The sequence below is a fragment of the Erinaceus europaeus genome, chromosome 3, assembly GCF_950295315.1.
Source record: "Erinaceus europaeus chromosome 3, mEriEur2.1, whole genome shotgun sequence".
NCBI classification, from domain to species: domain Eukaryota; kingdom Metazoa; phylum Chordata; class Mammalia; order Eulipotyphla; family Erinaceidae; genus Erinaceus; species Erinaceus europaeus.
This window is the reverse complement of record NC_080164.1, coordinates 114754761-114770422: the sequence shown is the minus strand read 5'-3', so window position 1 is coordinate 114770422 and position 15662 is coordinate 114754761. Positions and strand designations below refer to the sequence as shown.

The window sequence follows — 15662 nt, the reverse complement described above, 5'->3', positions numbered from 1 at the left end:
TGGAGTCACTGTACAGCCACCAAATCCCAACAATAACCTGGTGGCAGATAAAAAAAGAAGAAAAGATTGTTTTTTTTTTTTAATTTCTTAATTGGGGGACTAATGTTTTATAATAAACTGTAAATACAATAGTTTGTATATGCATAACATTTCTCAGTTTTCCACATAACAATTCAACCTCCACTAGGTTCTCTGTTATCCATTTCGAGGACCTGTACTCTTGCCCCCCCCCCCCAGACCCACCCCAGAGTCTTTTAGTTTGGTGCAATACACCTAGAAAAAAGATTCTATTTGGAATTTGTGCTTTAAAATTACCATAGTGTCTACAGTTGGAATTAAATACACTTCCTTCACTTGTTTTCTTTTCTCAGAGCCAAGTCCATAGGCTTGTAATACTCTCCCATATAGCTTATTAAAAATGAATCTTAAGATTTTGCTTCTAACTTTTTTCTTTTTCCAGAGCACTACTCAGCTCTGGCTTATGGTGGTGCGGGGGATTGAACTTGGGACTTTGCAGCCTTAGGAATGAGAGTAGGATTCCATGTTTTGGCTCAAAGAGAAACTGTCGCTAAGTCAGCAGAAGTATGAATGAATGACTCTCAACCATGTCAGGTTTCTAGGTTGACCTTCTCTTAAACTGACATAGCTTATGCACCATATGTCACAGTCAGATAGATGTTAACATTCTGGTCAGGTTATTAACCATTTTGTGAAATGATAAGCATCAGAAGCTAATAAAGAAAGGAATGGGGGTTAGGTGGTGGCACACCTGGTTGAGTGTACATGTTACAATGCACAAGGACCTAGGTTCGAGCCCCCAGTCCCCACCTGCAGGTGGAAAGCTTTGCAAGTGGTAAAGCAGTGCTGCAGGTATCTGTCTCTCTCCCTCTCTATCTCTTCCTTCTTGATTTCTGACTGTCTCTTTCCAATAAAGATAATAAATTTAAAAATAGGGATGTTTCTGTTTCAAAATCCAAGTTTTTAACTTTTAAAATTATGAAAAATCCCGTGGGAGAGATAGCATAATGGTTATAGCATAATGGTTATATAAACAGACTGTCATGCCTCTTAGGTCCCAGGTTCAATCCCCCACAACACCATAAGCCAGAGCTAAGCAGTGCACTGGTAAAACAAAAACAAACAACAAAATAAACAAACAAAAATAATGACTGGATCCATTGAGTGTAGTAGGAATAGTACTCTTTTGGGGGTAGATAGAATCATGGTTATGCAAAGATACTCATGCCTGAGGCTTCGAAGCAATCCCCCCGCATCACCATAAACCAGAGCTGAGCAGTGATTAAAAAAAAAAAAAGAAGAAGAAAAGGGGAAAAAAAGCCTTGTCTGATAAAATTATGAAAAATCCTGACGTATTTTCCTTTTCTTTTTTTAAAATGATTTTATTTATTTGTTATTGGATGGAGACAGAGAGAAATTGAGAAGGGAGGGGAAGGTAGAGTGAGAAAGAGACAGAGAGACACATGTAGCCCTGCTTTACCACTCATAAAGCTTCCCCCTGCAGGCGGGGGCCCAGGGTCTTAAACTCAGGTATCTGTGCACTGTAGTATGTGTGTGTAACGAGTTGCACCACTGCCTGACCCCAACATATTTTCTATGTAAAAATACATCACAACTTTTCGGACAACCCAGTAGAACATCCCAATGAGAGCTCATAATTTTCCTTGTTACAAAGCCTGGCTTTGTTGGAGGAGAAACTAACATTGTATTGCATTTTTATGAGTTTTGGAGTTTTGAAATACTAAGGAAGTTTAGAGCTTACGTTACTTGTTTGTAAAGCATAGAAATTCAGTCCAGCAAGATAACTCACTTAGTTAGTCCCCCTTACTTTGTCATCGGCATAACCCAGGTTTGAGCCCAAGCCCCACCCCACCGAGGGAAGGTTCAGTGCTGTGGCATCTCTTCCGTCTCTTTATCTTCCTACCTGAAAGAGTCAACATGGAATAGTGACGATGAAAAGAAAAGAAGGGGAGGGGACCACCCTAGAGAATCCTCCTTGATTGTTTTATGGTGTGGGTGAAAAAGAATTAAAAAGCCATATATCTGGAAAACTGAAATTCATAACTTCTTTCATTAATTTTTAAAAGATGTCTTTATTTTCATGAGAGAGATCAGAGCACCACTCAGCCCTGGCATTATGTGATTCTAGGGATTGAAACTGTGCCTTTTGTTTGCAATTTTATGTGCTGGCACTTAAATCTGTCCTTGACCCTTTTACTTATATGTACAATTATTTATTATTAGACTTATTATTAGTGTACTGTATATTAAACACTATTACAACAATAAATGTAATATATGATATATATCACTATACATAATGGTTATGCAAAAAGCCTTTCTTGCCTGAGGCACCAAAGGTCCCCGGTTCAATCCGCAGCACCAACATCAGCCCTAACTCAGCAGTGCTCTGGTAAAAATAATAATAATGACTTGTAGCTCAACAGTATTAATACAGTTGTTTTTTTTTTTTTTTTTAAAGTGAATGCAGACTAATAAAACCTTTTCAGAAGTATCTACAATGGAGGTTGGCTAGTTCTAGTTATTGTTTATATATATTTTTTTCTTTTCTATTTATTGATAGGGTAGAGAGAAATGGAGAGAAGGGAAGATAGGTAGAGAGAAAGAGAGATATCTGCAGTATTGTTGTACTGCTTGTGAAGTTTCCCCTGCAGGTAGGGACCAGGGGCTTGAACCCAGGTCCTTGTGCATGGTAATGTGTGCTCTCAGGTAGATGTACCACCGCCCAGCCTCATACCAATGTTTTGTACAAATGCCTGTTTTATTGATTCAATCTCTCTTTTTTTAAAGATTTTATTTAGTTATTAATGAGAAAGATAAGAGGAGAGGAAGAACCAGACATCACTCTGGTATATGTGCTGCCGGGGATCGAACTTGGGACCTTGTGCTTGAGAGTCCAGCACTTTATCAACTCTACCACCTCCTGGACCACAGAGTTCTAGTTATTGTTAAAACATGATATTTATGGCTCAATACCTATGCATACTTGGTGCTAATTAATAAAGCAAATTCAGAAGTTAAATGTTCAAGTATATATACTTCACAGAGGCATTAAATCTTAAATATATGTGAGAATTTAGTGTACACACTGGTCTCATGTCCTCTTTATCTGTCTTATTACATAAATAATACTCCATTTAAAAAGTAATAATACTTGTGACACTTAGTAAATTAGGATAATTTATATAATGCAAGCGTAAAATCTGGCTTTACCTAATCAGTAATGTTTTAGACAAATGCACTGTTAGAAGTAACTTTCTGATTTGAGAAGAATGAATAATTCCTGTCTCAGGATATTGCATTTCTTTGGAAGGATAGAAAGTTGACTACTAAAATAGTTATGTACTACTAAAGAGCTTAGTTTTCTAAGAATATAAAACTTTCCCTAGATAGAGCCATCATTGAAATTCAAATATACATTAAACCTGGCACTTTAGAAATGGTTTTGGAAGACCTAGAAGTAAAATAGGCAAAATCCATTTTTCTTAAATTTGAGTTATGTCGTAGTGAAAGCAGTTTTTGCAAAATTTCTTAGTTCAAGTGACTGAAGTTCCTCTTACATTGTAGAGGAGTTACTAATCTTTTTCTACTTGGATCAAAATATTTTAAGGAGGCCACATGGGAGGATAGCTACTGATAAAAAATTATTTAAATATCATTAGAAATAAGTTCAGAATTCATATCCTTTTGAGCAAAACCAACAAATAAAGGGAATGGAAACTTGTGCGGGTGGAAGACTCGCTGGCTTTAATTTAACCGGGAGAGCTTGTGTGATTTTTTTTTTTTTTTTCCCCTCCAGGGTTATCGCTGGGGCTCTGTGCCTATACTATGAATCCACTGCTCCTGGAGGCTATTTTTTCTCTTTAGTGGCCCTTGTTGTTTATCATTTTTGTTTTTATTATTGTTGTTGTTAATTGCTGTCATTGTTGGAGAGGACAGAGAGAAATGGAGAGTGGAGGGGAAGACAGAGGGGGAGAGAAAGATAGACACCTGCAGACCCAGTTCACCGCCTGTGAACTGACCCCCCCCATCCCCCTGCAGGCAGGGAGCTGGGGGCTTGAACTGGGATCCATACACCAGTCCTTGCGCTTCGTGCCATGTGGTGTGATGTGTTTTTTGTAAAGTGAAGCTGAATAGTTTTCCTAGAATCTCTGTTGAAGTGGGATTGGTACCCTTTTTGAAAGCATGGCAGTGCCAAGTCTTTGCTTCTAAATCCTTGACTTACAGCATCTGCTCCCAAACCGTGCTTGTGCCAGAGAGCTGAAACTGCACTGTCGTCAATGAGCAACTCAGCATTAGACAAATTATGCTGAGACTGATTCACTGGAACAATGTACTCTCATAGGTTGCAGCCACCAGCATCTATTTCCCACTGGCAAGAGACAAACTGTGCAAAACTCATGAATTGGAGAAGAATAGTATGAAATAGAAAGTAGAAACCGTTGATGGAATTACATATATTTAACACACAGTGTAGATTTTCTCACTCATAGAAGGAAGCATGTTACATAAAATACTTACTTACACTTTTTGAAAATTGTCATGAACATCTTCTGTGCTCAGAATGATAATGTAACGGGGGGAATGTAGTTCCAATATCAAAGGAACTTTTCTGTAATGCTTTAATATATTTATTTTTTAGTGACCGAGACTGGGCCACACAATCTGTACCATTGTACAATTAGACCACTTTGGTTAAAAGCAGATGGGGTCTGGAGAGATAGGTCACTGTGAAAGGCACCTTCAGAGTCATCTAGGTGGTTCAGGATAAGGCCCTGGCACCAGAGGATGCTCTGTTGCTTCCTCTCCCTTTATGTCTCTCTGTCCTGTCTTTGTCTCCGTCTTGCCTCTATATCTGTTTGAATGAAATAAGTGACCCAACAGCAGTAAAAATGCATATTTGCCAAGCCCTTAGTTTGGCCAAAAAGAAGAAAAGTGATTACAAAAGGAAACGATCTTATGAGGAATTTAGTTTAATTTGTTCTCTTATCTCAGACTATCACAACATTCACTAGGACTTTGACTATTGATTTTCACCACTTTGTATCTCCTGCTAGAGGCAGCACTCTTTAATGAAGCAATCTGGACAGTAAATGGTAAAGAGCCTAGAAGAGCTGATAGTTGATTTCTTAACGTGAACTCATTAAAAATTGATAACATATCTATGCTTTTTTTTTTTTTTTAAACTAGAGCATTACTCGGCTCTGGCTTATGGTGGTTCAGGGATTGAATTTGCGACTTTGGAGCCTCAGGCACGAGAGTCTCTTCGCTTAACCATTATGCTATCTACCCCTGCCCTCTATCACCTTTTTATGTTCTAACCCTACAGTGTTTTGTAACCTTTCCCCAAATTATATGGAGTTGCTTATCAGTGCATAAAGGTGATAGAAGATGAAACTGTGACTGCAGTGGAATGCCAAGTTACCCTCGTTTCTTTTTCCCGTAGGCATGCATATCATTCTGTCTCGACTCCCCCCGTCTACCCTCTCAAAAGTGTTGCTGACATAAAACCCCATGTGGCAACTTCATCTCTGCAGAGTTCTGATGCCATCATCATCCACCCTGGAGCCATGCTTGCTATGCTGGACCTCCTGGCCTCTGTGGGGTCCGTGACACAGCCAGATGTAAGCTTGACTATGTTCCTTCCTTCCTTCCTGTCTTTAATGAATGAGAAGACCCAAGAGTGACTGGAAAGCAACCATTTCATGGCACCTACTAAAGTAGATGAAGGAGAGCAACGTACAGTGTTTTGTAATCTGTCTTACAATTGTAGATTTGTATGGCTTTAAATACATTTCACTGGTTACATAAGAAACAAAAAGATGGGGGCGAAGGAGATAGCATAAAGGTCGCAAAGAGAGACTCTCCTGCCTGAGACTCCAAAGTCCCAGGTTCAGTTTGCCCGCACTACCATAAGCCAGAGCTGAACAATGTTCTGGGAAGGGAAAGGACAAAGATGATTACTTCTAGTGTACAGATAGTTCTGTTTCTCCTTGTAAATTCTTCTTCTTTTTTTTTTAAATCTTTATTATTTGCTGGATAGAGACAGTCAGAAATTGAGAGGGAAATGGGTGATAGAGAAGGAGAGAGACACAGAGTCACCTGCAGCACTGCTTCACCACTTGTGAAGCTTTCCCCCTGCAGGTGGGGGCCAGGACCTGAACCTGGGTCCTTGCGCACTGTGACGTGCTCATCCAGGAGCACCACCATCTCCTTGTAAATTCTGCTGAGCAATGGGAGTTGTCAGTCAATTGCAAAATCAAACAAAAACCAGAGCAGACCACTTTGAGGCTATTTGTTTCGAAGGGTAGATTTTAAGAGTTTAGGTAAACTGGGGTTTGGTGACTTAACTTTGTTAAAATTGGGACTTAAAGTGTCTCAAAAGTAAGCAACAAATCTTCTTTTAAAGTAGTTGCTTGCCCACCATGAAAAAGATTCCACTTCCACTATTTGTGGAAGGGCAAACTAGCAGTTACATAGTGAATGAATGAATGAATGAATGAATGAATGAATGAATGAATGACAGCTGGGTGTGCTTCTAGCAGAATGTAGAGAGGGACTGTTTGCTTGGTCCTGTTCTGTGCAGGACCCTCATTTTGGACGTGACCACTGTCACCTCCCTTCCTAAGATTGCCCCGGTGGCGTGGGCTTCTTTGTCCCCTTCAGCATGCTCTGGACCTTCAACTGGCTGTGGCCAATATTCTGCAGTCCCTGGTGCACGCAGAAAGGAACCAGCAGGTCATGTGTGAGGTCGGCCTTCATGCTCGCCTGCTGCAGCGCTGCAGCACGGCTCTGGCTGACGAGGACCACGCCCTGCACCCGCCCCTGCAGCGCATGTTTGAACGGCTCGCCTCTCAGGCCCTGGAGCCCATGGTGCTAAGGTCAGTGCTCCCCTCTTTCACACTCCCAGACGTCAACTTCAGCAGTGATGTTTCTTGAAGTTCTGATATTTATACATTGTTGCTTCAATTATTATATATTCAGGTATATCTGGGCAGCACTGAAATAGAACAGGAACAGGCAGCATGCCCCATGTAGAACCCTTAGAAACAGCTAAGTCTAGTTAGAGAATAGTTCTGTATGTGGAGTGTTTCCATCCCTTGGATCTCACACTCTCCGGCACTCCCTTATAAACTCAAACTGGTTATGGGACCTATACCTGCTTTTTAACAAACAATTTTCTGTATGTAGAACTCTATTTGTTTAAAAAATTATCTTTCTTTATTGGGTAGAGACAGCTAGAAATTGAGAAGGGAGGGGAGATAGAGAGGGAAAGAGACAGACACATGCAGACCTGCTGACCACTTGCAAAGCATTCCCCCTATAGTTGGGGACCAAGGGGTGCGAACCCCGGTCCTTGCACATTGTAACATGTCTGCTCAATCCAGCCTGTGCAGACCCCCTGTATGTAGAACTCCTTTTAAGAATCGTCTTTATGACGATTATAAATTATAAACAAAATAGAACTGGGACACTGTGCCTTCTCTTTACCCAGTTTTCTCCAGTGGTTCCATCCTACGTAACTATTACAGAAAACATAGCTGGGCACAGACATGGGTACAGTGTATCCATGTATTCTCTCTCTCTCTCTCTAAATAAATATTTTTTAAGTTTATCAAAAGATAAAATTTCTGTTTTAAAGTTATATAGCTAAATCAATTTACAGTGTATAGCATCTTGTCCCCTCTTATAAAATTTACCCATATATCTTGGCATTTCAGAATGTGCAGCTCTCTAGATGTTTTCTTTTCTTTCCTCTATTAAAACACTTTTTACTCATAAAGCTTTTAGGGACTTTCCTTAAGATGGAGATGGGGTTTATTTATAATTTATGGTTTTCAGCTGAATTCTACGCTAATGTATCTTAAGAAAGACTCTTGTAGTCAGTGTTTGTCAGACAGTTTTGTACCAGGCAGTGTGCCAGGCACTAAGGTGCTAAGGTGTGATCTTCACTAAGTAACTGAGTCAGTCCCTCCTCATTTAACCTGTAATTTAAAGGTAAATTCAGAGACAAAAATCATTGAAAGTAACAAAGAGCATTCCCTCTGCTTCTTTCTGGCAGTCTGCTATTTTGGAAGCAGAGCGAGTATGTAAAAGAGACCATCTCACATCATCAGGTGCTGACATTTTACTGAACAACCTAATCCTTCCTGCTTAGGTGGATCAAGCTCACAGGGCATCAGCTACGGTGTCCCAGTGTAGGAAGGTGACAGTGCAGGTTCCTTGCTGCAAGCACACCGAAGGTCATGAACTCGGTGTACCTGGACCAAGTGTATGGGAAAAACGACAGTGGACAGTGGTTTCTAAACATTGGCTTTATTGCTGTTGGGAGCTGAAAATGAAAGAAATGTCTCCTGTTTTTCTTTCACTACCTTCCCCTTTTACATGCTGCTTAACAGGTTTCCATACTTTCTGTGTCTGGTGGTTAAAATATAAAATTAATGTTATATTATCTTAAAACATCTTTTTGAATTTCTTACTGTCCTTTGACTAGCCTACTGTAGTTGACGAAACCATTTTATGTGTGTTTGGTTTATGAAACATGTAGTAATGCTCTCTGTCAAGAAATGCTTGTTTTGCTTCTCCTACAGGGAGTTTTTGCGTTTGGCAAGTCCATTAAATTGTGGTGCCTGGGACAAAAAGCTGCTGAAACAGTACAGGGTGCACAAACCAAGTTCATTGAGTTATGAGCCAGAGATGAGAAGTAAGTTAGCCTTTGGGTTTGCTTATTTCTGTACATATATATTTCATATATGAAATCATGTGAAGTTGAATATTCAAGAAATTTGAATGGGAATGAAGGAAAAGAGAGTGTGTGTTACTTAAATGGTAAAACATGATATTTGGTTGGTTGGTTGGTTGGTTGGTTGACTGGTTAGTTGTTTGAAGAAGAGGAGAATAGTTTGCTTAAAATTTTTTTTTCCATTCTTCAGATAGTTTCACTATATGCACATAGGCTTTTTAAAATTCATGTACCTTGTGAACACATATTTCACTCTAGTAGTTATAAGGGAAGACTTGAAAATGAAGAAACACATTTCTGCTGTTTATCTGATTTATTTTTCATGGGAAACAACACCTGTTTCCCACCATTGCTAAAAAATATTGATGGGAAAAATCTATAGCCTGTTTTTTTAATAGAAATAATTAACTATAATCTAATAACATTTTAACAATAGCGATAATATTTTAATTTCTACTCTATCTTCTGACATTTCTGCTATATATATGTGTGACTTCAGTAACAAGGAAATACAGGCTATTTAAGATTGAAAATCAACACAAGGTGGGGGGTCAGGCAGTAGCACAGTGGGTTAAGTGCACATGGAGCAAAGCGCAAGGATGGGCATAAGGATCCTGGTTCGAGCCCCCGGCTCCCTACCTGCAGGGGGGTTGCTTCATGAGCAGTGAAGCAGGTCTGCAGGTATCTGTCTTTCTCTCCCCCTCTCTGTCTTCCCCTCCTCTCTCCATTTTTCTCTGTCCTATCCAACAACAATGACATCGATAACAACAGTAATAATAACCACAGCAATGAAAAAAACAACAAGGGCAACAAAGTGGGGAGTAGCCTCCAGGAGCAGTGCAGACACTGAGCCCCAGCAATAACCCTGGAGGCAAAAAAAAAAAAAAATTTAACACCAAGGGCATGTGTAAGTAACATAATGATTATGCAAGGAGACTCTCATGCCTGAGTCTCCGAAGTCCCAGGTTCAATCACTCACACCACCATAAGACAGAGCTGAGCAGTGCTCTGGTAAAAAATAAATAAATAAATAAAAATGATACAAATTACTTAAAAGGTGGATAATAGACTTATTGTTTAATAATAAAATTATTATATGCTGAAAATCATAAGTAGTATTTGAACGTAATTGATCCTTTAGTGCAGAAAATCACGCAGTGGTTAATGCAGTGGATTGTCAAGCAAGGTGCCCTTGGTTCCATCTCCAGTATCACATGTGCCTGGGTGGATACTCTGGTCCCTCCTTTTCCTCTTCCTCTTTTTCTGTCACTATCTTTCCTTCTACCCCCACCTTTTCCTCCTCCTCTCTTTAAATAAATCTTTAACTAGATAGTAATTAAACCTTATAAAACTATTCTTTTACACAGGTACATGATATTTCCCCCCAAGAGATTTTCTTTGACTTACAGGTAGTATGATCACATCCATGGAAGGTCTGGGTTCTGATAATGTTTTCAGTTTACATGAAGATAATCACTACCGGATAAGCAAGAGCCTGGTAAAATCTGCAGAAGGAAGCACTGTTCCCCTGACTAGGGTGAAGTGCCTGGTGTCCATGACAACGCCACATGACATCCGACTTCATGGGTCATCAGTTACTCCAGCTTTTGTTGAATTTGACACATCCCTTGAAGGGTTTGGGTAAGGAATTTGCAAGATACCCAGTCTTTATTATTTTGTCTCATACTTACCTTAGTTTGATCATGGTCTTAAATCTATACATGTTCAGTTTTTTGAGCATACTATTTTTAAGATTCTTCTATCGCAGTTTCTAGATTTATATCTGGTTACACAAAATAGATACTGTGTAGCTCTCAGCTGTCTAAGACCTACAGACCTTATATAAGTCATTTTCTTCTTTTTATAAAGTTTTGTTGAAACACAACCATACTCCTTCCTGCATCAATTATTTATGTCTGCTCTGATGCTAGCATGACAGCTGTGAGTGGTTACAGTACAGGCTGTGTGGTCTGCAGTGTGTGAAATAGGTATAATCTGGTCCTCTCCAGAAAGATGTTTGTCAACCCTGATTTAGTAAATATAATTCAATAACTCATATGCAGATGAAATTAGTTTGAAGGCTCTTTGACAGGGCAGTATCATCATCCTCTCAAATGTTATGAATTCTCATTGGCTACCCTATCAAATGAGTAAATAATTTCAAAAGATAGTTCTATAGCAAAAGAAGCAACAAATGCTAGCCTAGTAGATATGTGTCTGTGCTACTTATTTGTGGGATTCTTATACATTCATCCAAAGTAGACTGTTTTAAGGACATTGCCAACTACTCATTATAATACAACTTATGAAAGCATTTTGGAAAATAGACAAAATTTTTTTTTTGTAATTTCTTTATTGGGGAATTAATGTTTTACATTCAACAATAAATACAATAGTTTGTACATGCATAACATTTCCCAGTTTTCCATGTAATACAACCCCCACTAGGTCCTCTGTCATCCTTTTTGGACCTGTATTCTCCCACCCACCCACGCACCCTAGAATCTTGCACTTTGGTGTAATACGCCAATTCCAGTTCAGGTTCAGAAAATAGACATAATTAGAACGATGTTAACAGAAAACTGAGTTGAAAGGAGGCTCAAGAGAATTTTCTTAAGGTGATAAAATAGTTGTTTTTTTTTTTAACCACTGCAAGTTACTCTGCAGTTTAAAAATATAAAACAAAGTAAAAAATACAATTGAACACTCCCAAGCTAGCCTTATAATTATCTATAGTTAAAAGGGGAGGGCTTTCTTAGATATCAAGATCTATCTCGTAATCTTTTCTTTCTGGTTACTGTGAACCCATGGTGGTTTATGTCACTCTGGCAAGTGCGTAGTGGTAGAAAAGGATAATTCATCCCTAATTTAGACACTGTCCTTTCTTCAATAGCTGCCTGTTCCTGCCTAGCCTGGCCCCTCACAACGCCCCTACAAACAATGCCGTCACCACAGGCCTGACTGATGGTGCTGTGGTCAGTGGCATTGGGTGTGGTAAGTATAATTTCTCTTCAGATGACATCTGTTTTCTGTAGATTGTGTCTTATTCAGAGTGTAAAGGTTTCTATCGCCTTTTCATTTAAAAGGGAAGCAGCACAAGCTTTCATTGATATACTTTTGTTTTACTTCAGGTGAAAGATTCTTCCCCCCTCCCTCTGGCTTAAGCTACTCCAGCTGGTTCTGTATCGAACATTTTAGTTCTCCTCCCAATAACCACCCTGTGCGTCTTCTCACCATCGTCCGCCGAGCCAATTCCTCAGAGCAGCATTATGTGTGCCTCGCCATGGTCCTGTCAGCAAAGGACCGGTCTCTGATTGTTTCCACCAAGGAGGAACTGCTTCAAAACTACGGTCAGGGTCTTTTTCTTCTTGTAGTTCTGAAAGTAGTCGACTGGATTTTAGTATCCATGTTTAATGTCCAGCTGGATAATCTTTTTATATCTCAAGTTATGATATCATAGGGCACATTATAAGAATTTGAATGTTTTTTAACAGTGATCTTAAGGCACTTTCTCATGAGACTTAGAAGACAGTGGGGAGTGTTCCTAAATTAGGGATTTGTTTCTAGTGCCAAGAAATCACAGCTTTGCTAGGAGAGCAGGTTTCTTGTTAGATTTATTTTCATAAGCATTTTCATTGGCTCTGAATCCTGCTTAATAATGAATATTCATTGAGCACCTGCCTTCCATATGTATCTGTCTGTGCTAGACACAATAACATTTTAATTACTTTTATCCATGACTTACCTGTGAGTTTTAATACAGACCACTTCATAATCCCAATTCTCTAATTTCCTCCAAGATGCCATAATATTATGTTCCTGTACAATGGAACTACAAACTATATACTTGGTTGAGGGAGATAGTATATTGGTTCTACAAAAAGACTTATGCCTGAAGTTTTGAAACCCCAGGTTCAATCCCCTCCACCTCCATAAACAGAGCTGAACAGTACTCTGGTAAAACAAACAGAATTGAAGTGATAAAAATTTAAACTCTTAACCTTCATGAAAATCTTCATAAAGGATATATGAGGAAAGGGAAAAAAAACATTTATGGAGTTTCTTTATTCTGAAAAATCAAAGAAATTTGATATATATAAGTTGCTTTTTTTATCATTAATTTTGTTCTTTGTACTATGTAATGCCACATGGCTTCATACATGGTTAATATTCAAATATTAACTGAGTATTAGCTCCTCAGCAAACTCAACATCAACTCCTGAATAGATTATGAAGATTCTTGTCTTACTTGGTTTTGATCATTTATTTTTTTGAATATTTATTAACCAATGAGAAGAGGAAAACCAGAATATCACTCTGACATATGTGGTCCCAGGGACTGAACTCAGAACTTCATGCTTGCAAGTCCAGTACTTTATTTACTGTGTCACCTCCCCTGCGGTGAGACTGTTAGCTTTAAGGGAGAGAGGGAAGACAAAGCTTCTAAATTTTTATTTATTTACTGTAAAAAAAAAACAAATAAGAGAAATCGTGAAATTTTAGGCAGTTGTATTGGGTTGTCAGAAAAGTCATGATACATTTGTACATAGAAAAATATGTCACGGGGGTCGGGCAGTAGCACAGTGGGTTAAGTGCACGTGGCGCAAAGCGCAAGGACCAGCATAAGGATCCCGGTTCAAGCCCCCAACTTCCCACCTGCAGGGGAGTCGCTTCACAAGGTGTGAAGCAGGTCTGCAGGTGTCTTTCTCTCCCCCTCTCTGTCTTTCCTTCCTCTCTCCATTTCTCTCTGTCCTATCCAACAACGAATGGCATCAACAATAACAATAATAACCACAACGAGGCTACAACAACAAGGGCAACAAAAGGGGGGGAAATGGCCTCCAGGAGCAGTGAATTCATGGTGCTGGACACTGAGCCCCAGCAATAACCCTGGAGGCAATAAAAGAAAAGATAAGAAAAGAAAAATATGTCATGACTTTTCCAACAACCCAACAATAGAAAGAAAACACCAACAGGATCAATGCCACAGCAGAAGCAAATAAAGTGGCCTAGCAAGGATTTTGAAGTACTTTTATTTGAGTTCTCAACACCTTACTTCCCACAAAATGAAGGTCTCCTTGTCTACTATTTTTGTTTCCCAGGTTTTTATCTCATTGGCTACCCTAACATTTGGTTTGTAACTAAATATATCTTCAGCGGAAGAAAGCAGCGCTTCATTCAAGTTTGACTTCTTATGATTGATAACTTAATAAACTAATTAGGATCAGCCCATTTCCTTACATTGTCATTATGCTCCTATGACACAAAATCAATGTCTAACTATAAGTAATTGTCAGGAAAGTCTATATATACATATGTATATATATGTCTGTCTTCCTCACCCCCTCCAGTTGATGATTTCAGTGAAGAATCTTCCTTTTATGAGATTCTGCCATGCTGCGCTCGCTTCCGCTGTGGAGAGCTGATCGTGGAGGGCCAGTGGCACCACCTGGTCCTGGTGATGAGCAAAGGCATGCTGAAGAACAGCACTGTTGCCCTCTACATTGACGGACAGCTGGTCAGCACTGTGAAGGTCAGCACACTGGGCCATGTGCTCATCTGTGGAGATGGCTAGGGCCTGTGTGTTTGCAAAAGATTTTTTTACACTCTTGTCTGAAATATAAATTGCCCTTCAGTGCTCCTTTGGAAAGTCTGTTAGAGGGGCCTAAAGGTGGTGCACCTGGTTAAGTGCACACATTTTAAGTGCACAAGGACCTCACTTTAAGCACCTAGCTCCCACCTGCAGGGGAAAAGTTTCACAAGCAGTGAAACAGTGCCTCACGTTTTTCTCTCTCTCTCAAAAAAAAATTATAATCTTTATTTATTTGTTAATAGCCAGAAATTGAGAGGGAAGTGGAAGGGGGAGGGGGGTAGACTCCTGCAGCACTGCTTCACTTGCAAAGCTTTCCCCCTGCAGCTGGGGACTGGGGGCTTGAACCCGGGTCCTTGCACATTATAACACGTGGACTCAGTTGACCAGGCGTGCCATCACCCAGCCCCTCTTTCTCCCTCTGTATCTTTCCCTTCTTGATTTCTCTGTGACTATTCAATAAATTTTGAAAATTTTTAATTATAAAAAAAGGAAAAGTGTGCTAGAATCATGTGACTGGCTAATCCACGTTATTCTAAGGGGGGGATAGAAAGGGTTTACAGAACACTGATAAAATCTTATGTGTTCGTCTATTGGCTAGAGACAGAGAGAAGCTGAGACGGAAGAGAGCAATAGAGAGGGAGAGAAAGACACCTGCATCACACCTTTACCACTCATGAAGCTTCCTCCCTGCAGATAGATATCAGAGTCTTGAACCTGGGTCCTTGCAAATTGCAACATGTGCGCTCAGCTGAGTGTGCCACCACCCGGCCCCACTTGTTTTCACTTTGCTATCACCCAGTTTGGCCTCTTGATAAAGATGCTAGACATTTCCTTACTACTTGTTGAATGAATGAGTTAGAAATGTTACTATAGCTATCTCCACCATAGTATTCAGAATAGAGAGAGGTGAGTTAAACTAGCCAGTATAGAGTCCAGGGAAGTTTCATATTCAGAATCAAGATTAGTGGCCTTCGACAGAACACAGATAGCAACCTTTTAAGATTCTTTCTTAAAATTCTAAAAGACAGAACCCATTTTTTATCTATGTATGTGCACACAGATATTTCTCTTTATATATGTAAATGCATATTTGTGTGTACATGTACATGATATGTATTTATTTATTCAGTAAGCAGAGTAAAAGCAGTTTATCCTTTCATGTGGATTACAGTTTGCAAAACCTTGAAATGGACATCCTCTTTGAAAATATTTTCTTCTTTCGAGATTTGACTGTAACGTTTTATTCCAAGATGCTATACCCTAAAGAGCCGTTTAGGAATAATAGTT

General features: G+C 39.5%; 1 protein-coding gene across 4 annotated transcripts in view; it reads left to right on the top strand.

Annotated features, from left to right (window-relative positions):
- Positions 1-15662, top strand: part of WDFY3 (WD repeat and FYVE domain containing 3) — a 291982-nt gene that overhangs the window by 166533 nt on the left and 109787 nt on the right. For all 4 annotated transcript variants that reach the window (XM_060187747.1, XM_060187746.1, XM_016189049.2 and 1 more), the window contains 7 exons: positions 5486-5663; positions 6706-6920; positions 8631-8743; positions 10192-10423; positions 11676-11776; positions 11914-12132; positions 14134-14315. In XM_060187747.1, the coding sequence (XP_060043730.1) occupies positions 5486-5663; positions 6706-6920; positions 8631-8743; positions 10192-10423; positions 11676-11776; positions 11914-12132; positions 14134-14315 (1240 nt within the window). The remainder of the gene's footprint in view (positions 1-5485; positions 5664-6705; positions 6921-8630; positions 8744-10191; positions 10424-11675; positions 11777-11913; positions 12133-14133; positions 14316-15662) is intronic.